At 39.5% G+C, this 23889-nt stretch overlaps 1 protein-coding gene and 1 long non-coding RNA gene across 2 annotated transcripts in view; one reads left to right on the top strand and one right to left on the bottom strand.

Moving 5' to 3' along the window:
- Nucleotides 1–15167, top strand: part of DNAJC25 (DnaJ heat shock protein family (Hsp40) member C25) — a 26935-nt gene extending 11768 nt beyond the window's left edge. The window contains exons 2-4 of the mRNA XM_055301549.1: nucleotides 9258–9410; nucleotides 11440–11910; nucleotides 13933–15167. Coding sequence (XP_055157524.1) covers nucleotides 9258–9410; nucleotides 11440–11910; nucleotides 13933–14055 — 747 coding nt within the window. The 3' untranslated portion in view covers nucleotides 14056–15167. The remainder of the gene's footprint in view (nucleotides 1–9257; nucleotides 9411–11439; nucleotides 11911–13932) is intronic.
- Nucleotides 1641–23808, bottom strand: LOC129494667 (uncharacterized). The gene is made up of 2 exons (XR_008661372.1): nucleotides 23440–23808; nucleotides 1641–2922 (listed from the first exon to the last, which is right to left on the bottom strand). It is a non-coding gene; the product is annotated as an uncharacterized LOC129494667 (long non-coding RNA).
- Between the last annotated feature and the right edge of the window lie 81 nt (nucleotides 23809–23889).

Below are 23889 nucleotides of genomic sequence, written 5' to 3'. Positions count from 1 at the left end.
CCTCAGGACAAGAGGTTGTTACCCTGCAAGGATAGAAACATAAGGCAGGCAGCAGACCTGTCCACAGAGACATGGCAGGCCAGAAAGGACTGGCATGATCTGTTCAACAGGCTAAATGGGAAAAATGCAGCCAAGAATACTTTATCCAGCAAGGCTGTCATTCAGAATAGAAGGAGAGATAAAGAGTTTCCAAGACAAAAACTTAAAGGAATTTGTGAACACTAAACCAGCCCCACAAGAAATATTAAAGGGGATCTTTTAAGTGAAGAGAGACCCCGAAAGTAACAAAGACCAGAAAGGAATGGAGACAGTCTACAGGAACATCAACTTTACGGGGAATACAATGGCACTAAATTCATATCTTTCAATATTTATTTTGAAGGTAAATAGACTAAATGCTCCAATCAAAAGACATAGGGTATCAGAAGGGATTAAAAAACAAGACCCATTGATAAGCTGTTTACAAGAGACACATTTCATACCCTAAAGACACCTCCAGATTGAAAGTGAAGAAGTGGAAAAAAAAAAAAAAGTGAAGAAGTGAAGAACCATTTATCATGCCACTGGACATCAAAAGAAAGCTGGAGTAATCATCATTATCTCAGACAAACTAGATTTTAAACCAAAGACTATAATGAGAGATGAAGAAGGGCACTGTATTAAAATAAAGGGGTCTACCAGACAAGAAGATTAACAGTTGTACATATGTATGCCCCTAACTTGGGAGCAGCCAAATATATAAACCAGTTAATAACAAAATTAAAGAAACTTGTTGATAATAACAAGGGTTTTGAATGACACACTGGACCAGATATATACCAGATATATTCAGAATATCCCATCCTAAAGCAACAGAATACACATTCCTTTTAAGTACATATGGAACATTCTCCAGAATAGATCACATACTGGGCCATACATAAGGTCTCAACTAGTACAAAAAGATTGAGATTATACCATGCATATTTTCAGACCACAATGCTTTAAAACTAGAAGTCATCCACAAGAAAAAATTTGGAAGGACTACAAATACATGGAGGTTAAGGAGCATCCTACTTAAAGATGAATGGGTTAACCAGGAAATTAAATAATTTAAAAAATACATGGAAGCAAATTAAAGTGAAAACACTTTCAGAAAACAGTTTAGAACCTTTGAGATGCAGCAAAAGTGGTCCAAGAAGGAAATATATAACAGTAAAGGCCTTTCTTAAGAAACAAGAAAAGTCTCAAATACACCACCTGAAAAAGCTGAAAAAAGAACAGTAAATAGGGCACTGGGTGGCTCAATCAGCTAAGCAGCTGATTCTTGATCTCAGCTTAGGTCATGATCTGGGGCCTGGGGTCAAACATCAGGCTTACCACTCAGGGATGAGTCTGCGACTCTCCCCTTCTTTCTCTGCCCCTCCCCCTGCTCACACGGTTGTTCTCTTTCTGTCTAAAATAAAAAAACTTAAAGATGGGGATCCCTGGGTGGCTCAGTGGTTTCGCGCCTGCCTTTGGCCCAGGGCGCGATCCTGGAGTCCCGGGATCGGGTCCCGCATCGGGCTCCCGGCATGGAGCCTGCTTCTCCCTCTGCCTGTGTCTCTGCCTCTCTCTCTCTCTCTCTGTCTATCATAACTAAATAAAAATAAATCTTTAAAAAAAAAAAACCTTAAAAAAGAACAGCAAATAAAGCCTAAATCCAACAGAAGAGAAATAATAAAGATTAGAGCAGAAATCAATAGAAATAGAAACCAAAAGAACAGTAGAACAGATCAACAAAACTAGGACCTGGTTCCATGAAAGAATAAGATTGATAAACCGCTAGCCAGACTTACCAAAAAGAAAAGAAAAAGGACTCAAATAAAATCATAAATGAAAGAGGAGAGATCATAACCAACACCTAAGAAATACAATTATCAGAGAATATTATGAGCAAGTTGGCATATAGTATGCTAACAAAGTAGGCAATCTGGAAAAAATGAATGCATTCCTAAGAAACATAAAAACTACCAAAACTGAATCAGGAAGAAATAGAAAATCTGAACATACTCATAACCAGCAAAGAAATTGAAGTAGTAATCAGAAATCTCCCAACAAGTAAGAGTCCAGGGCTGGATGGTCTCCCAGCAGAATTCTATCAAACATTTAAAGAAAAATTTAATAGCTGTTCTTCTGAAACTCTTTCAAAAAATAGAAATGGAACGAAAACCTCCAAACTCATTCTGTGAGGCCAGCATTATTTTAATCCCAAAACAAGACAAGGACCCCACTGAAAAGGAGAATAACAGACCAATATCCCTGGTGAACATGGATGCAAAAATTCTCACCCTGGTATCAGCTAATAGGGTCCAACAGTATATTATTATTATTATTATTTTTCCAACAGTACATTAAAAGGATTATTTGGGATGCCTGGGTGGCTCAGTGGTTGAGTGTCTACCTGCAGCTCAGGTCATGATCCCAGGGTCCTGGGATTGAGTCCCATATCAGGGTTCTCCCAGGCAGCCTGTTTCTCCCTCTGCCTATCTCACTGCTTCTAAGTCTCTCTTATGAATAAATAAATAAAATCTTTAAGAAAAAAAAAAAAGGATTATTCAGTATGACCAGGTGGGATTTATTCCTGAAGTGCAATGGTAGTTCAACGTTCACAAATCAATCAGTGTGATAACACCACATCAATAAAATAAAGAACAAGAACTGTATGATTCTCTCAGTAGATGCAGAAGAAGCATTTGACAAAATACAGCATCCTTTCTTGTTAAAAACTCTCCATTGTGTAGGGATAGAGGGAACATATCTCAGTATCATAAAAGCCGTATACAAAAAACTAACAGCAAATATCATCCTTAACAGAGAAAAACAGAGCTTCTCCCATAAGGTCACAGGAACATGACAAGGATGTCCGCTCTCGCCACTGGTGTTCAACATTGTACTGGAAATCTGTTTTTTTGTACAGAAAACAAAAATAAAAGGCATCCAAATCAGCAAAGAGGAAGTCAAATAGTCACTCTTCATAGATGACATGGTATTCTATGTGGAAAACCCAAGACTCCACCCAAAAATTACTAGAACTCATATAGGAATTCATCAAAATTGCAGGATATAAAATCAATGTACAGAAATCAGTTGCATTTCTATACACTGAGGCAGAAAAAAAGAGAAATCAAGGGATCAGTCCCATTTACAATTGTACCAAAACCCATAAGATACCTAGGGATTAGCCTAACTAAAGAGGCAAAGGATCTATACTCAGAAAACTATAGAATACTCATGAAAGAGGGATCCCTGGGTGGCTCAGTAGTTTAGTGCCTGCCTTCAGCCCAAGGCCGTGATCCTGGAGACCCGGGATCGAGTCCCACATCGGGCTCCCTGCCTGGAGCCTGCTTCTCCCTCTGCCTGTGTCTCTGCCTCTCTCTCTCTGTGTGTCTCTCATGAATAAATGGATAAAGTCTTAAAAAAAATACTCTTGAAAGAAATTGAAGAGAACACAGAGAAATGGAAAACCTTTCCACACTCATGGATTGGAAAGACAAATATTGTTAAAATGTCTATGCTACCCAGAGCAGTCTATACATTCAGTGCAATCCCTATCAAAACACCATCAACATTTTTCACAGAACTGGAACAAACAATCCTAAAATTTGTAGGGAACCAGAAAAGACCCCAAATAGCCAAAGTAATGCTGAAAAAGAAAAGCAAAGCAGGAGGCATCACATTCTGGACTTCAAGGTGTATTACAAAGCTGTAATCATCAAGACAGTGTGGTACTGACATAAAAACAGATACATAGATCAATAGAATAGAGAACCCTCAGCTCTATGGTCAACTAATCTTTGACAAAGCAGGAAAAAATATCCAATGGAAAAAAGTTTAACAAATGGTTTTGGGACAAATGGGCCATTTTCTTACACAAAAATAGACTCAAAATGGATGAAAGACCTAAATATGAGATAGGAATCCATTAGAATCCTAGAGGAGAAGGCAGGCAGTGACCTCTTTGACCTTGGCCACAGCAGCTTATTACTAGACACATCTCCAAAGGCAAGAGAAACAAAGGAAAATGAACTATTGAGACTTTATCAAGATAAAAAGCTTTTGTACAGCAAAGGAATTTGTCAACAAAACTAAAAGGCAACCTATGGAATGGGAGAAGATACTTGCAAATGTCTTATCCGATAAAGAGCTAGTATCCAAAATCTATAAAGAACGTGTCAAACTCAATACCCCAAAAAACAAAAAAATCCAGTCAAGAAATGGGCAGAAGAAATGAGCAGACATTTTTCCAAAGGAAACATACAAATGGACAATAGACACATGAAAAACATGCTCAACATCACTCAGCATCTGAGAAATACAAATCAAAACCACAATGAGATACCACCTCATACCAGTCAGCATGGCTAAAATTAACAACTCAGGAAACAACAGATGTTGGTGAGGATGCAGACAAAGGGGTACAACCCTCATGCTATTGGTGGGAATGCAAACTGGTCTAACCACTTTGGAAAACAGTACATAGGTTCTTCAAAAAGTTCAATATAGAGCTACGTTACAGCCCAGCCATTGCACTTCTAGGTATTTATCCAAAGGATATAGTGATTTGAAGGGGCACCTGCACCTCAGTGTTTATAGCATCAATTGTCCACAATAGCCAGAGTATGGAAAAAGCCCAGGTGTTCATCAACGAATGGATAAAGAAAACGTGTGTGTACACACACATACAAACACACATACACACACAATGGAATATTACTTAACCATCAAAAATAATGAAATCTTGCCATTCACAGTGATGGAACTAGAGGGTATTGTCCTAAGCGAAATAAGTCCGAGAAAGACAAATACCATGTGATTTCACTTGTATGTGGAATTAAAAAAACAAAACAGAGGAACATAGGGGAAGGGAAGGAAAAATAAAATAATATAAAAACAGAGAGGGAGGCAAACCATAAGAGACTTAAGTATAGGAAACAAACCCTCTAGGGTTGCTAAAGGAGAGGTGGGTGGGGAGATGAGGTAATTGGATGATGGGCATTAAGGAAGGCACTAGATATAATGAGCACTGGGTGTTATATGCAACTGATGAATCACTAAATTCTACCCCTGAAACTAATAATACAGTATATGCTAACTAAATTGAATTTAAATAAAGAATTTAAAAAAGAAAATGAACAAAATATTATTATGTTTTCATATATTATTGATTCCTGGCTTTTAACATCCTAAAACCGTTGGTTTCTACTATCTGTGTAACTAAAAATTTTTAATGTAAAAGTGGCTGCAATATCAAATTATTGCAACTTATGTATATTGAGATCAAACAGTTCATTATTTCTTTCAAGGGCAAGAACAGAATATATTTTTGCCTCTGGGGAGGGGGGAGAATGATCATTTTCATAAGAGAAGGAAGGATTCAGTGCTTTCTTTGCTTGTGGGTTTCCTCTTGTTCACTTTTGATCTAGATATTGGTGGTTATGTTCCAGTCCTCCTGCATGTGCCCAAGAGGATTGGGAATGGAATGGACACCAGCAGAAGCACCATTTTTTCCTGTAGAGATTAGAAACAAGGAGCTTATTGCCCTGCTTGTCAAGGCTCAGGACAGAGAGGAGGAAGAAACAAGTATAAAGGTTTTGGTTTTGGAAAGAAGTTGGAATCTCCTGACCCTGGGACCTTAAGATCCACAAAATTGCTGAAAGAAAAAGTACTACCTTATTGAAAGGTAAGACATTAAACTGTTTTAAGGTTTAAGCCGTTTTAGCCACAGTAGCATGTTTTCATAAGCCATGAAATCAAATAGTCATTTCTGCTAAACCAAAGGTTTTGTAAAATAATCACCCATCCAGCCTTCCTGATGAGATTAGAGACCCGTGGGGCACAAGGGATGTTTATAGCGAGGGAGAACCTTTACAAAATTTTACTCATTTTTAAAATGACATTTACTGAATGCCAGGCACTGTGGTAGGCCTTGGATATACAGAGATTAATGTGTCAGTTACCCTACCTACTTCCAGAAATTCTCATTCAAGGAAATGAAAAAACATGATTACAATGTGATAAGTGCTATAATAAATAGGTACATGTGTAATAAGAGTGGTCTAACTCTGGAGCAGTAATATTTGTGTCCTAAAGGATGAATTGTGGGTTTGGAAGAAAGGGATGGGTATTTGAGGTAGAGAGAATTAATTATATGTTCAGACATAGGTATGAAAGAGTGTGCTGTACCAGAAGAACAAACCAAATTGCAAAAATTACTATCTGATGTTTGCTATGGGGCAAAAGAGGGGCAAGTAATGAGATGTTGCTAGTTAAGAGTGGACTAGTTATGAAGGTCTTGTTTCATGCCAAAGAAATTTTAACTTCCTGTATTAGCCATGGGGAAGCATTGAAGATGAAGAAAAAATTGTGGGAGTACCTGAGTTCAAGATGGGTAGAAGAAAAAATAAGTATAATGGTTTTCAAATAAGTATATACCTGTAGCTCTCAATTGGGTCCAGTTCTCTGGTCTTTTCTTTTTTGCTAATATTCCTGGTATCCTTGTGTTCTTACTAGGTTAATTCTTAATTTTGTATGTTACCAGAGAGTAAGATTTTGATTTAGACTGTTGAGAACTAACTCCAATTTGTGCCAACCCTGAACACCTTCCAAAGAGTATTATGCATGCCTCAACTTAAAATAATTTTCTTCATTCTGTAGAGAAAGCTGTATACCCAAGTAAAGATTAAATGCTATAACAGGAGGTGGCCATACTTTCTTGTCTTTAATCATGACAGGAACTTAAATTTATTGTGACCCCAAGGAAAAGAAAACCACCCTAAGAGAAGTCAGACTTGATCCTGAAACCTTCTGTGAGAATTATTTAATTTGAGGACTCCTTAGAGGACCCTGGTTGCAGTAGAGAGGCCAGACACAAGGTACAGATTTTGGAGTGGCTGGTTGCTGGAACATCTGCCACTATGGTCAACATAGTTGACCATCCTGTTAGAGGAGCTTAAGACTCAATGGAGTAAGTCACACGGGTAGGGACCAGTGAGAAGATGGTGACCCTGGTGGAAGATCTGGGTGAAATGTTTGAATAGGGATATCTGGATTCTATGGACTGTGACCTTCCCTTAGAGAAGAGAAGGATGGATAATAGCTATTGGATCCATGACATTCACATAGCAGATTTCAATGACACTCAAAGATCTTGCTGTATACTTTAACCAGGAGTACAGTCAGGCTGGCACAGGGCTCTGTATAGATAATGATGCTAGAGGTTTTAGGAATCTGATCTCGGTATGGCAGTTAGCTTCAAAATTACCTGGAATCTAGTTGGAGCAAGGAGAAGAATCATATTTGAAGAAATACATTTCAAAGGGCATCTGCCAAGATTGGGAGGCCAAATTAAAAAGTCAGAGATTTCCCCAGTGGCTCAGTGGTTTAGCGCTGCCTTGGGTCCAGGGCGTGATCCTGGAGACCCAGGATCGAGTCCCACGTCAGGCTCCCTGCATCCCTGCATGGAGCCTGCTTCTCCCTCTGCCTGTGTCTCTGCCTCTCTCTCTCTCTCTCTCTGTGTCTCTCATGAATAAATAAATAAAATCTTAAAAAAAATAAAATAAAATTAGTCCAAAAGGCAAAAACTGGAGGGGGAATAGAAAAAAATCTTAAAAGATGTCTTGAAGTACCCAAAATGAGATACAGCAAAAGATGGAGCTTTAGTCTTCAAGTCTTCAGAACTCTATATGACCTATAAAGTTTTACCATCTTTAGGTTAGAGCTCTAAAATATGATAATGGCTTATAGAAAGAATAATGGATTGGCAATTGAGGTGTTTGGCAATTGCCCCAAGAAATTTTTTTTTGACAGAAAAAGACATTCAGGGAGTAAATTTGAAAATGATGAGAGCCTGAACTCGGCCCTCCTTTATAACAGTTCTCATAGTGGCCCTCCATATAGCGCTATGGAATAGACCTTAAATATATTTACATCTAATTCTACTAGATACTAGTTTATCTAGTTTCAAATTCTAGTCAGAGTTTAAAAATATTTTGAATGTACTAAATCTAAGAGAATTGTCACTGAGAGTGTGCTCAGATTCAGAATTATTTTTTTTTAAGATTATTTATTTATGAGAGAGAGAGTGAGCACGCAGGGGAAGGAACAGAAAGAGAGGAACAAGCAGACTCCATGCTGAGTGCGGAGCCTGACGTAGGGCTCCATATTAGGTCCCTGAGATCATAACTTGAGCCGAAACCAAGTCAGGTGCTTAACCGACTGTGCCACCCCACAAATCAGATTTCTTAATAGAAAATATATGATTTAATGGGTACAGAGGAAATTTTGTCATTAACAGACCTATTTTAAACCTAAGAAACTGCGTATTGGAGGACTCCGGGGGTCCTGAATAGGCCCCAGAGTCTCTTTGTGCAGTAGGAAAGCACTAGCTGTAGATTTTGAAATGCCTTTAGTTAAGAATTTGCAACTTTAGACTCAGAGCAGCTTTTCAAAATGCCGAGATTTTTCTTCAACATGTTTGTATGATTAAGAAAGATGTGTATGTTACGTTATTTATGAACTGGGCTGTAACAGTATGTTATAATAGTTTTATAATATGTATTATATATTTGTAATATGTTTTTGTATAATGTCATTTGATAGTCAACTAATAAAATTAGAGCAGATATTATCTCGTTTTACAAATGAGGAAGAATGAGGCTCAGAGAGGCTAAAAATATCATTTGAAGTCACAGAGTTAAACTTTCATCGTTATACTGCATCAGTAGTTTTTTGAGATAAGCATAATTCAGTTTTATAGACACAGACTGGCTTCGTCTGCTTTTTATTGTCTTAATCATTGCTTTCAACAGAAAACTTTCTGCACAAGGCTGGAAAATGATTGTGAATATCTGTAATAGAGATAAACATTTGTTCTTTCAACAATTATCAAAAGTAGGTATAACATGTTCTGAAGTTACAAGAACACAGTATCCTCATTAGCACCATAACACTGGCTAAAATGGCCTGGTTGTTATTAAAATGTTTTTCTTTTTCCAGGAGGACTAACACACTTAAGAATTTGGGGAGATTACTTTTATTATGCTTATACCTTATATTAAAGTTCTAGAAACAAATTTATGTGTGCTTTTGAAGAGTGGTGGGGAATTTTTTGATTTTGATAGTTTCATTTCTTTTATTCACATTAATCTTACATGGTTATAAAATTGTTTGACTTAACAAGTTATAAACTAAGGCCATTTTATGAACTATCCTATGAAATTGGGTATCTTATTTTACAGGATGAAGAAACTCGAAAAGATTATGACTACATGCTGGATCACCCAGAAGAGTACTATAGCCATTACTACCACTACTACAGCAGGCGCTTAGCTCCTAAAGTGGATGTTAGAATTGTGATTTTGGTCAGTGTATGTGCTATTTCAGTGTTTCAGGTGTGTATTGATGGAGGTGTGTGTCTGTCTACATGTGTGTGCTTAAGTGCACATTGCCTAGTGCTGGTCACTAAAACTGAATTAGAAGTACCTTTTTATAAAATTTTACCTGTAGTTGAGACTAATTTTTTTAGAGTAGAAAAATATTCAACCAACTTCATTAACATTGGAATCTTAGTGGGAAATCCAAGAAATTGATGATAAATGTCATTATATAATAAGAAAACCCAACAACAGATATTTTTCTCATTGCTCCTATTATAGTATTTCTCTTCTAACCTGATATTATCATTACTTTTGCAGGACTTTTCAATGATTTCCCATTAAATTTGGGGAAAACCTGAACTTTTTTTTTTTAAGATTTTATTTATTCATTAATGAGAGACACACACACACACACACACACACACACACACACACAGAGTGTGGCAGAGACACAGGCAAGGGAGAAGCAGGCTCCATGCAGGGAGCCCGACGTGGAACTCGATCCCGGGTCTCTAGGATCCCACCCTGGGCTGACGGCAGCGCTAAACCGCTGAGCCACCGGGGCCGCCCTCATGTCTTTTTTTTTAGAGGAAAAGAACATGTCAAGTGACTAGAATGAAGCAATTTGCTAGAATGAAAAGTGCTTCTTCAGTTTAATTCCCAGAAATGACATTTACTTTATAAGGCCAAAAAAATTATTATTGAAAACTAAGGTTGTGGACTTTAAAGGAATCTGCTTTTGCAGAAGTATTTTCCTTTCAAAGGGGAAAGCAAGGATAATTTTACCTTTCTGTTTTAGATAATGTAATATCCTGGTAACATTCTCTCCCCTAGTTGTAATAGATTGCTACTATAATATTTCATAATATTATTGTCTAACTGCAATATTCATTCAGTAAAATAGCAAATGAAATGTGTGGAAATGTAAGGAATAGGACTTCTTTCTGACAATTAGCAAAACCTTATATTTGTGAAATAAGTTATGTGTTTTCTAGTCAAATAAGAGTCAAATATATTGGAATCTTTTACTTCAGAAGATGATTGAGCATTACTGTGATATATTGAGACTGTTTAAGAAAGAGATGGAATGAATATAATTGCCTGAGTCTGTATCCTGTGATTTTTTTTTTTTTAAGATTTTATTTATTTATTCATGAAAGACACACAGAGAGAGAGGCAGAGACACAGGCAGAGGGAGAAGGAGGCCCCATGCAGGGAGCCTGATGTGGGACTCAATCCCGGGTCTCCAGGATCACGCCCTGGGCCAAAGGCAGCGCTAAACGGCTGAGCCACCCAGGCTGCCCGATTTTTCTTTTTTCTTTTCTTTTTTTTTTTTTAAGATTTTATTTATTCATGAGAGACACAGAGAGAGAGGCAGAGGGAGAAGCAGGCCCCATGAAGGGAGCCCTTTGTGGGACCCGATCCTGGGACTCCAAGATCACGCCTGGGCTGAAGGCAGGCGCTAAACTGCTGAGCCACCCAGGGATCCCCAGATTTTTCTTTTTTTATACAAGTTTCTCACTGGCTAGTTTTGCCATTTAGGTCTTCCCCCAGAATGTAGATCACAGTCTCACAGTCTTAAAAAAAAAAAGAGAGGAAGAGATTTCTTAATAGTGATCTAGGGAAAGCCAAATGGTAGCTGTGAATTCACAGGTATGGTATGATTCCATTTATCCCCTAATCTTGGGTATCTCCTGTATGAATTAATGGCTTTCTGGAGCAGCTCAGGGCTTACCTGATTTATCCATCCAGCCTTAGGTCCCATGTACATGTGGGCATTGTTTAATTTTATCTTTTATTTACAGAGGATGATTAAGGTACCTATTTTATTTATTTATTTTTTTAAGTAAGCTCTATGCTGAATATGGCACTTAAATTCATGACCCCAAGATCAAGAGTTGCATGCTCTACTGACTGAGTCATCCAGGTACTCCTGAGGTCCCTATTTTTAATCAGAATGATTTTGGGTGCGGGGGGGGATGCTGTTCATCAAGATGCATTTTGATAGTAAAAATGATCTATTTTTCTTTGTTAAATATTTCAGTTTTTCAGCTGGTGGAACAGCTATGACAAGGCAATCAGCTACCTAGCCACAGTACCCAAATACCGCATCCAAGCCATGGAGATTGCCAAGCAGCAGGGGTTACTCAGAAAAGCCAAAGAGAAGGGCAGAAACAAAAAGTCCAAAGAGGAAATTCGTGACGAGGAGGAGAACATCATAAAAAACATTATAAAAAGTAAAATAGATATAAAAGGAGGCTATCAGAAACCCCAGATATGTGACCTTCTCCTATTTCAAATTCTCTTAGCACCTTTTCACCTGTGCTCATATATAGTCTGGTATTGCCGGTGGATTTATAATTTTAACATCAAAGGCAAAGAATATGGGGAAGAAGAAAGACTATATATCATACGTAAATCCATGAAGATGTCGAAGTCTCAGTTTGATAGTCTAGAAGACCACCAAAAAGAAACTTTTCTTAAACGAGAGCTCTGGATAAAGGAGAATTATGAGGTGAGTAATTACTGGGATTTTTGTGTCATCTTACCTATGAAGTTAAAATTTGGTGTATGAGAAGGGATCAGATCACAGAAGTGCACTCCAGTTTCTGAAATCCAAGATTTAAGTAGTGAATAAAGATACTATTTTTACTGAAAGTGTGACTGTATTTGGTAGTGGGACAGTGGGTTTTTAACCTGTAATTTCTCTTAAAAGATAAACTTCAAATACGTTGACTCATGTTGAAAATCTTAAGATTGGTCTAATTTGTTGTGTTAAACTGCAGTGGGATAGTATGTATGTTTGCAGGGGTGTCAACAACTTTCTGTTAATTGCTTTAAGTAAAATTTGTTTTCCAAATTTTCTTTCAGTCATGTAAACTTAGCTACAGAGATTAAAAAAACAAAACAGGGAGGGAATAAGACATGGAAATTTTGTTGAAATAACTTCAAAATATATGAGGATAGAATCTTCTGTATAATAACATATGTATGAAAAGTTACTTCTTTAATGTCTCTAAACTTTGGGCAGTTTAATAAATGTTATATTCTATAATTGTCAGCTACACTAGTTACCTTGAGGTGATCAGCTGCTTAGCTAACTTAAAGGAACTATTAATCTCATCATAATAGTATTATTTCAGGTTTGAGGTAAAATTAATAGGCTAATATATTAAATATAAGAATAAAATAGTGATGGGGTATCTGGCTGGCTCAGTCGGTAGAGCATGTGACTCTTGATCTCGGGGGTCATGAGTTTGAGCCCCACATCAGGGTAGAGTTTATTTTAAAGAAACAAAACAAAAAGAATATAGCACAGTAAAATCTTAAGGAATCTTAATATATTTATTTTTTTAGTTTCTTTTTTTTTTAATTTTTATTTATTTATGATAGTCACACAGAGAGAGAGAGAGGCAGAGACACAGGCAGAGGGAGAAGCAGGCTCCACGCACCAGGAGCCCGATGTGGGACTCGATCCCGGGTCTCCAGGATCGCGCCCCGGGCCAAAGGCAGGCGCCAAACCGCTGCGCCACCCAGGGATCCCTATTTTTTTAGTTTCATAGACATTCCTTTTTATGTATGGTGGTATATATAGGTTTATATATTTAGGATACCTAAATAGATTTTACTGAAAGTAGAGTTCCAGTCTGAATTATATTTAAGTAACTTACTATGAATTGCAAGAATATTTTTACAAGTAGATATAGTTAGCCTGCTTGTAAATAACATAAAAATTTAAGGTAACATACTATTTTGCTTCTAAATTACTTGAAAAGTTTTTTTTTAAGTAGGGTAAGCAGCCCAGCTCACAAAACTGTATCTTTCATGGGCTAACCTGGGCTGAATTGTCTGTTATTATATGAGGTGATCTTTGTCGTTACTTCCTAAAATTTGGAAGTAAGGTCATTTCTGCCTAAAATTTGATGAAACTGGTTATGAAAACTTGTCACTTTAGCTTCACCTGAGATTTTAAGATGTTACAGAGAGAATTTTCTTTGTCCTTAACCTACATTGTTTAACTCTTTTCAGGAACCTTGATGAAATATTTTGAAAAACCGATAATTATCTTTGAATTTGGATACAGATTATATGTAAGGTCATTTTGTTCCTTGGTTAGGATCAACAAATACTGCAGGTCATCAGTTAAATTTTCAGAGTACCATATTAAAGAAATGAAGTGTGATTCTTTAAGATTGGACATTAGTTGTAGAGAGAGAATGTTAAAACCCTTGAAACTCAGCTGATATATGATTTCAGTGAGGAAAAGAATGTATTCCCAAGTATAGAAATCAGTGACAAAAATTAACTAAATTCTTGTACATGATTTTTTTTGTTTTTGTTTTTTTAATTTAACACCAAGTGTTAAAGTGCTTAACTGCTTAGTATCCTTAGATGTATGGTCTTCAGAGGACAAACCACTACATTCATAGGAAACTTTTACTAAAGTTATATTTGAAAAATGTAAATATGCCATAAAGGTAATAACAAATATTTCCTTTTGGGTGGTAAAGTCATTTAATGTGATTTATACTTACAGGTTTATAAACAGGAACAAGAGGAAGAACTAAAGAAAAAATTGGCAAATGATCCCAGATGGAAGAGATACAGGAGATGGATGAAGAATGAAGGGCCTGGACGGTTAACATTTGTGGATGATTGAGGATTGCGGAATGCTACTATGCCAAACTTTAATTGTGATATTTTCATAACTGAATTATTTTAGAAATATATCAACTGCTTCTCAGCAGTACTTAAAATTCCTCAAATATTTGATTAAACAAAATAATGTAGAAATTTAAACTTTCCCTTAAAACTTTATACATAAGACATTTATGATTGTTCAATTTTTATAATCTATTTGTGGATTTTGTTAAATGATCTGACATGAAGATTTATTCATTGCCATTTAAAATTTTTATATGTTTAGTTAAAAGATTTGACATGAAAATTTATTAGATACCATTTAAAATTTTTACGTGTTAAGTGTTTATTCTTTATAAGTGTTTCCTTATTCTTTGTTATAGTACTACATTTTTCTGCTTCCATGGCCTCTAATATTTTCACAAAACATAAAAAATTATAACAGCATTTAATTACATTGTGTCTTCAGACACAAACTTCTTTAGCAAAATGATTTCAATTGTCATGTCATCTTCATTACAGTCATTCTAGGATTGAAATATGTTCAAAATATCTCTCTAGGAGAGTCTGCTGCCAGGATGTGTTTATACTATTTTTTCCCCTTGTGATATTCTTAATAAGATCAGAAACTCTCCAGGAGAGTGAATCTACCTTCATGTCCTTGTAGGATGATCTTGATTACAGTCATTATAGGACTAAAACTGTATTCTCAAACATTTTTCCAGAAGAAACCTTGTAAAAAGGTCTTTTCTACCACAGTATCGCTTTCCCCACCCCGTTCAGTTAAAAAAAAAGAAAAAAAGAAATGAAGAAATGACGGAGCAGAAATAGTGTACTGAAAAGTTGTTCATGTATTATGAAGTCCTTGAGCCATGAACATTCTAACGTACATGAAGGTATTCACATGCATTTAAACCAGAAAGAGGAGGTGCATGGCTGTGTGCTGTTCTTTCAAACAGTGAAATATATATGTTTTATACATGTGGAAGTGAAAGTAATTGACACATAATTTCAAGCAAGTCTGATACTGCATCAAAGTATCAATCCACAATCATGGTAGTCAATCAGTATTCCTGTTAAAGGATTTATCTCGTTGCTTCATATTAATAAAATGGTTGCAATATATCATAAGTTTGTTGGTATGACATTTTAAATCAAGGATTAACATAATTGCTTTTGTATTACATACTTTTAAAAGATTAGTGTAGATAATAGATATGCAGAGTCTTTTTCTAGCTAAAACAAACGAGTTCTTTCAGGAGCTCAGCCCAAATATGTGATATATACAAAGAGGCTTGAGGAAAGTTTTGTCCTTGTGAGTCATTTAGTCTGTGAGTGAAGGCCTCAGTTGCCTCATTAGATAGAAAACTGGGGAAGGACTTTAACTAGATTATCAGTAGGACCCCTCTGCTGTTCTAAAATTCTGAAATAGTTCTATTTTTCTAAGGCACTTGCCCATCTGTTAAAATTTCAAACTTTTGGTATTCTAGGTTTTTTTAAAAATCTAGTAATATGGAATAATAAAAGGACTGGGGTATGTTAGCATTCATGAAGACTGGCTGATAAAAACAAAGTAAAGTTGGATATTATTTTGCATATCTGCTAGATTGTTGTATATTTTCCTGGCTGTATAGAAACCTCATTTCTGGAATCAGCCCCAGCAGCCTGCTCACTTGGTAAAAGTTTGGTCATTCTTTTAGAATCAGGGTCATTGCATGGGTCAAGATAAATGGACTCTCCTTAACTGAATGACTATGATTCTTCTCTTTCATTCCCTCAACAAAATATGCTTCAAAATCCTAGAATGAAGAGCAATTAGTTGTTACAAGTGTAATCTTTATTGTCTCCATACTCTGCCCATCCCCCACCAAAAAAACCCAAAAGTTTCTCAATTTTAGAACCATCTGGAGAAGAATCTTGGGCAGAGGATCCAACAACCTCACTAGTTAGACATTTTTTCTTGTGCTTTTTTTTTTTTTAAAGCTATCCTATCACCATTTCCTTTTGCTTGACATCTAAATGGTTTATGGTTTATGGTGCATAGCTGTTCATTGCTATCATCACTCCATATAATTATGTGCTAAAATTACTCTTAGGATCATATTCATGACAAATGTCTTCAGAACAGATTCCACTACTAACCCTTTCCTCAGTCTTATTTCTTTACAAATTCTCCAAGTTCTACAAATTAGGTTGGTGTTTCATAGCACGTCTATTAGGTAGGAACCATGCGGATAATCTTAAAAACTACAATTAGTAACAGGATTTAAGTGTTAGGTGAAAAAATAGTTGAGATTAGAGAATTAAATATTTTAGTACTATTGAATTTGTTTAGAAAATCCTAGTTCGTTTTCTTTGAGGGTTTATTTGTTTGTTTTTGTGGATTTGACCAGGCAATAAACTTTGACGCCCAAACCTTGGAGATACTTTGAGTGAAGGCCATTGCTAAGCTAAGCTAACATTCAGCTAGTATTATGAATCAGTCTGCTGGCCCCAACTGAAAGTTTTGTGGAAAGTAAAGAGAAATGGTTTTTATTAGGCGTTATAAATAGATCTAGCTACTTTAAGACATTAAGTCAGACAGGATCTCTGTTGAGTTCTAATTGTGCATTTGAGGGAGATAAATAGAACGGCAGGAAGACGGTGGAAGAGTAGGGGTCCTCAACTCCTCTGGTACCACAAACTGACCTAGATAACTTTCAGAACATCATGAAAACCTACGAATTTGACCTGAGATGTAAAGAGAGAACAGCTGGAATGTTACAGAGAAAAGTGTTCGCTTCTAACAAGGTAGGAAGGTGGAGAAAAACAAGTGGGGGAGGGGAACTGCCACCAGCCGGGCGAAAGTGGAGCCAGGAAAGCCCAGCCCTGGACAAGTGGGAACCTTAAAAATCCAAGCCGGAGTCTTCCCTGACGGGAAGTGCTTGGCAGGGAAATCGGGCAGAACCACAGGAGAGGCCGAGGAGCCTCAAGGTTCCCGCAGACACTGGGAGAGGAGGAGCGCCCGGGAGAAGGCTCGGAGAAGGCTCGCGGCAAACCGCAGTCCCGACTCGGTGAAGGGCGGGAGCGCCGCCGCCCTCGGGGCATCAGGGAGAAGCCAGCCCCCAGGGCCGGGCGACAGGTGCAGGCGGCCGTCCTCCGTTCCCTCCGGGAGAGGGGGTCCCCAGGAGCGCAGGCCCAGCGGTGCAGGGCCCCCATCCGGGGACACTGACGGACAAAACTGGCTGTCCTCCGCTCCCCCTGCGGCGGGCACAGGCGGGGAGGCACACGGCGGGGCGCCCCGGGCTGTGCGGATCAGCACACCCCAGCCCAACCCCAGGGGCATCCGGGCCTGCGGACTGGGAGACTACTCACTCTCGGAAGCGCGACTCCAGAGCTGGAAATCTGACCATTTTTTTCCCCTCTTCTTTTCACCTTGGACCTGGCAGAGGTGGGGCCGCTAGGGAGCAAAGGCCTCACCCGATCAACAGCTCACAGCTCCATCAACAGCTCACAGCTCGAGCTGAGCCCCGCACCTGGCAAGGGGCGCGGCATCTCCGCCCAGGTAGACACCTGAGAATCAGTGCAGCAGGCCCCTCCCCCAGAACTGCTGGAAGAACAGGGGAAAAGCAAGTTTACTGAACAAGCAGCACTGGAAAGCTCCAGGACTGAGGGAAAATATGTAGAGCTAGAGGTCTTTTTTTTTTTCATTTCTTTCTCTTTTCATTATGACTTGTTTTTATATAAAAAATTCCAATGTTTTCTTTTTTCCCGCCTTAACTACACTATTTTACCAACTCATTTTTAAGCTTTTTCCTTTTTGACTTTCATATTTCTGCAATTACATGTCTTAGATATATTTTTCGCTTCTGGATTTCCTTCAATGTACTCAATTTAACTTTGGTAGATACATGAAATATGGGTTTTTGTTTTTTGTCTCATTTTGTTTTACAACGGTGAAAGTCAGTACCTTCTAACACACGAAGGTTGGTTCATTCTGTGAGACTATATTCTCTCTTCCCTCCCATTCTGCCCCCCTTTTATCTTGTTTATGTTTTTGTGGTTGATGTTGGGTCTTTATATATTCTCTCTCCACCATCACTTCCACACTACCACGATCCCCCTCCTTTTTCTTTCTTCTTGTTTTTGGTTTTTCATTTTTACTATTTTGTTTTAAAATTTGTTTTTTAAGTGGTCCTTTTGTTTTCTTTTGTTCTGTTCTTTTTCTTTTACTTTCTAGTCTCCGATCTCTTCAGAATCATCTATGGCGTATTTTACTTAGGTAGTGGTTGATATTTTTGACTCAGCTCACTCATACAGCCACTGTGCACGGACAAAATGACTAGAAGGAAGAATTCACCACAAAAGAAAGAACCAGAAGCAATACTCTGCCAGAGTTACTGAATGTGGATTTAAATACGATGTCAGAAATTCAACTCAGAAATACAATTAGAAAGTTCCTAGTGGCTCTGGAAGAAAGTATAGAGGACTCTAGAGGCTCCATTACTGCAGAATTGAGATCTAATCAGGCCAAAATTAAAAATACTTTAACTGAGATGCAATCCAAACTGGATGCTCTAACTGCTAGGGTTAATGAGGTGGAAGAGAGAGTAAGTGACATAGAAGACAAGTTGGTGGAAAGGAAGGAAGCTGAGGAAAAAAAGAAAAAAGCCCACAAGGAAATGTTTAGGGAAATAAATGATAGCTTGAGAAGGAAGAATATATGTCTAATTGGGATTCCAGAAGAGGCTGAGAGAGATAGAGGACCATGAAGTATATTTGAACAAATCATAGCTGAAAACTTCTCTCATCTGGGGAAGGAAACAGGCATTCAGATCCAAGAGATACAGAGAGGACCCCCCCCAAAAGGCCAATGAGGGAGATAAATATTGGTACTGACACAAACGAGTGTATGGATGAAACATAATTAATCTTATTTGAAAAACATGATACTCTTCACATTTAAGTATGGGTTAAGGCCAAATCTAGAACCTAATAATGAAATCAAATTTGCTAAACAATAAGCAATTCCAGAGTGCATCAGTTTGCACTTCCACCAGCAGTGTAAGAGAGTCCCTCTTTCTCTGTATCCTCACCAACATCTGTTGTTTCCAGAGTTGTTAATTTTAGCCATTCTGACAGGTGTGAGGTGGTATCTCATTGTGGTTTGGATCTGTATTATAAGTTCTTATTTTAACCATGAAAAAATGTAACAAATTTCTAAGATAATATATTGGTAATCTGTACCTTTTAGCTGAGGTAAGGAGGAAAGGATTCTTTGTCCATGGGCCTCACCTACTTTTAGAGCTCTAGAAATAACTACATCTGTGGGAACAGACTGTACTCAAGATGAGCAGTGACATCTCTTGGAAGCTAAAATGAAAGTTCTTTTCCCTACTCCTACTTTATGAGGTACTCTGTAAGTCACTTTCCTCAGTAGGGAGGAAAAGTTTCCTCATCTCTAAAATTGGGATGGACTACATTATATAAAGGTCTCCTCACTCTGAAGTTCCATGACGCAAAAACTTGATGAGAAGACATTTTGGTAAAGTATAAAGCAAAACACAGATGGTCAGTGGCACCAAGCTTGCTTGTCCATGGATCACTGTGGAAGGCTCTTGGAGATGACTCCTCTCCAAGAGTAGCACAATCAGTTATGCAGAGGTGGGCAGAAGTGGTGGGTGTATACAGCATGAAAGAGATGGGAGACACCTCCAAACATTTTCTGCTACTTATGGCTGACACACAAGTACTACATTATGTGTCTCCTCACAGCCCCAAAGTGGCCTCTTCTAATTAGAGATAATCTCCGTTTCAGCTACCATTGTGCTGAGCAGATGTCTCTCATATCAACATCTTGCCACTTAACATTTCCAACAGCTTAGAGGCACATAGCATTATAGCTGAAGACCTGGTTTCTCCTAAGCCAAACTCATCTTTGTCCTTTACTCCTCCCTTCAAACCTAGGCCTGTTTCCTAACATCTGTTACAGGTACCAGTTCTAGCCAGGTCTCTGCTCAGATCCCTTTACCCCCCCCCCCTTTACATTTTATTTTATTTATTTTAAGATTTTATTTATTTATTCATGAGAGAGTGAGTGAGAGAGGCAGAGACACAGGCAGAAGGAGAAGCAGACTCCACGCAAGGAGCCCAACGTGGGACTTGATCCCGGGACTCCGGGATCACACCCTGAGCCCAAGGCAGACGCTCAACTGCTGAGCCACACAGGCATCCCTTCCTTTACATTTTATAACCACCATGGAGTATGCCTGACTTAGTCCTTTGGATTTGTTCTCCATCCCATCTTCATAGTCCAATCTAGGGCCTCATTCAGCCACCCTCTCCACCAAAAAGACAAAAAGCTATCACTGAAGTCATTTTGTTTCCTCACTTTCAGTTCGTTTCGTATCCTCATCCCAGATTAATATTCCTAAAATGTGTTACCATGTGGCTACGTCATTACTTGCCACAAATTTTTCCTTTTCTTTTGAGGTTTTCTGTAACTTTGAGTCTTAACAACTTTGTATCTTTATTGCTCACTAGAGCCTTCTCCATCCATCCATCCATCCATCCATCCATCCATCCATCCATCCATCCATTCCTGCGTGCATGGCCTGCTCTCTCCTTGTTGGAATGCTCTCGCCCTTCCTCTGTGCCATGTGCAGGACTCATATTTTCAAAATCTCAGATCTGCCATTTTTGAGGAGCTTTCTACAGCCCTTCCAGTCTGTACCGTTGCTTGGAGTTCTCTGCCATGCCTTTTTGACATGTGACCATTCTATTCCGTCTTCCTCAGCAATCTAGTAATGTTTCCAACATGTATTTTCATCCTTTGACTAGGATATGATTGAAGTTCTTTGTGGTGAGGGAACTTGTTACTAGTGAGGGCTTTAACATTTGCAAATCTGCTCTTGTCATAAGAAAAACTTTAACACACCAAAGACTGAACACATAGCTCACAAAATAAAAAGGAATGTTCAGTGTCAAGATACTTAAAAGATCTGAGATGCGATATTTCATCTATTAGGTTGATAAAGAATCACAATCTAGAATGGTGAGGGTGCAGAGAAATAAGTAGTCTTTTGGTGGGACTAGCAATTGCTACCACTTCTGGAGGATAAAGTAGGGAAAAGTTCAAGAAATTTTATCTTTTTAGTGCATCAATTCCACTTTTAGGAATGCATGCATGCACCCACCCACCCACCCACCCCCGACCCAAGCTCAGACATGCACAAAGCTGTATGTTAAGGTGATCTTCCTAGTGTTAAGTAAGAGAGCAGCAGGTAGATTATGATCCGGTTGTACAATGGAGTATCATGCAGTTATTAAAAGTAACAGATGTAGGGTATATCTTTTCTGACTGCTCCTGGCCCCCTTCTGGTTTCAGCACCCCGGTTTTCCTTTGGGGAACCAATCTTCCTCTACGCTCCTCAGTCCATGTAGTTTGCGTGTCTTAGCTTGGTTCCTCAGAGATAAGGACTGTAAGATAGAGATTTTCATGCAGAAAGTTTACTGGGGAGTGTCAAAATCAACACCTGTGGGAGAGTCTAGGGAGTGTGGATTGTGCAGAAGGAGCTGAACTGTGAAATAGCTGCCATAAAGGCCTCAGATGATCCCAGCAAAGAACTGTGGAGCTGGGACCATCTTTCAGTGTTGTTCCAACCTAAGGCAAAGGGTTTGGGGTTTAGGTCTTACACATCCCACATCAATCTGGATAGGTGCTGACACTGGGAGGGATGGCTATCAGCTAGGGGCAGTTCCCAGAGAGGGACTTAGTTGAGGCATCAGCTGCAGCTACTCCCATCAGCCGGGAGAATGAGTGCCTCAGTCCCAAAAAGGGGAAGCTGGTGTTGCATCCCTCCTCCTGCTGTCCAGGCACACCTAACCTGGACATTCGAATTCTACATACTCTATATAGCGCTTGCTTTCCAATAATGATTGGTTCAAGGTGGGCACAGGACTGAATAAGGTTGGTGAGATCCAGTATGGGAGTTTTTGTTGGAACAATGAGAAAGGAAAGAAACACTAGGCTGGGACAGTGAAAGCATGGAATGAACATTCCTTCACAGCACCTCTTAGAGTCTATTTACCACTGAAGAAAATGAGGTCAACCTAGAAAAAGCAGAGCCAAAAGACAGAGAGCCCTGAAGCTATTATTTGGGCAATTAAATCCATTACTCTGAAGTTCCTGGGTTTTTCAGTTATATAAGCCAATATGTTACCTTTTTGCATTACTCAAAATGTTCTGACGAATACAGTTGACCCTTGAACAACATGGGGGTTAGGGACACTGACCTCATGCAGTCAAAAATCCACATACTGACTCCCTCAAAACTTAACTACTAACAGTCTACCGTTGGCTGGAAGCATTACCAGTAACAGTCGACTGACACTTATCTTGTATGCTGTATGTAATATCTACTGTATTCTTCCAATAAAGGTAGAGAATAGAAAATATTAAGAATATCAAAAGGAAGGGGCTCCTCAGTAGCTCAGTCAGTTGAGCTACTGATTCTTGGTTTTGGCTCTCATCATGATCTCAGGGTGCTGGGATCCAGCCCGGAGTCCAGCCCGGAGATGTGGGGACTCCATGTTCCATAGGGAGTCTGCTTCTCTCCTTCGCCTTCTCCCTCTGCCCCTCTACTCTCTCTCTCAAATCAATCAATCTTAAAAAAAAAAAGAAAAGAAAATCATAAGAGAAAATATTTTCAGTACTGTACTGAAAAAAAAAAGCCCCACATAAGTGGACCCACACAGTTCAAACCTGTGTTGCTCAAGAATCTACTACCTACAATGGTGACCAATACTAAAGGCAATATTTATGATACATAAGTGAAAAAAATTAACACAAAACATACATTTTACATACAGTAATAATGATGCCAGCTTTGTAAAACTAATGTACCCAATTAAAACAAATAATGCAGGGGCGCCTGTGTGGCTCAGTCGGTTGAGGCCCAGATACTTGGTTTCCACTGAGGTCATGATCTCAGGGATCCGGGATCCAACCCCTGTCCCAGGGGAGAGAATCTCCCCTCTGCCCCTCACCCTGCTCTGCCTCTTTCTCCAGTAAAATAAATACAGTCTTTTTTTAATAACTTTTATTTATTTATTCATGAAAGACACAGAAAGACACAGTAGAGACACAGAGGGAGAAGCAGGCTCCATGCGGGGAGCCCGATGCGGGGACTCGATCCTGAGACCCGGGGTCAGGACCTGAGCCAAAGGCAGACGCTCAACCGCTGAGCCACCCAGAGGCCCTCAAATAAATAAAATCTTTAAAAAAAAAAAAAAAAAAGAATGCAACACCACAGAAACAATGGTCAGAGTTAAACGGTGAGGTGGGAGGGGGCGGGGGAGGCTGAATGGAAGTTTCTTCTCTTGCCTGCGCCTTGGGCCCTGCTTACCTTACCTGCCGACTCACCTGGCGACGCCAGGAAGCGGCAACAGGGGACTCACAGCCCCGCCACGGTTTCCCGGGGCTCCTGCCATCCGTCCTTCCTCTCCCCAGACCCTGGCGAGGCACCCGAGCCCTCAGGAGCTCACGGCGACGTCTTCGCCCCCGGCTCGGGCCACGCGGCGTCACGGTTCCGATCCCTCAGGAGGGCGTCTCCGCCCGCGAGAGCCCCGGCCCCGCAGGTGGCGCTCGCTCCTCCTCAAGCCCCGCGGCGCTGAGGAGACGGGCGGCCCGCGTCCAGGCGCAGGGGCGGGCATCTCCGCGCTTGGGGAGCAGACACTTACGGGCCCGGCCACTCGGGGCCCCGCGCGGTGGCTCACCTGCGGCTCGGGTGGCGCGAGGGGGGGCCGCGGTGGGGACGGGGCGGGGCGGGGCGGGCGCGGGCAGGGGGCGGGGTTGGGGGCGGGGCGGGCGGCG

The sequence above is a fragment of the Nyctereutes procyonoides genome, unplaced genomic scaffold (genome assembly GCF_905146905.1).
Source record: "Nyctereutes procyonoides isolate TBG_1078 unplaced genomic scaffold, NYPRO_anot_genome, whole genome shotgun sequence".
Classification (NCBI taxonomy): Eukaryota; Metazoa; Chordata; class Mammalia; order Carnivora; family Canidae; genus Nyctereutes; species Nyctereutes procyonoides.
Note: the sequence above shows the minus strand (reverse complement) of the source record. Positions and strands in the feature narration are given on the sequence as shown.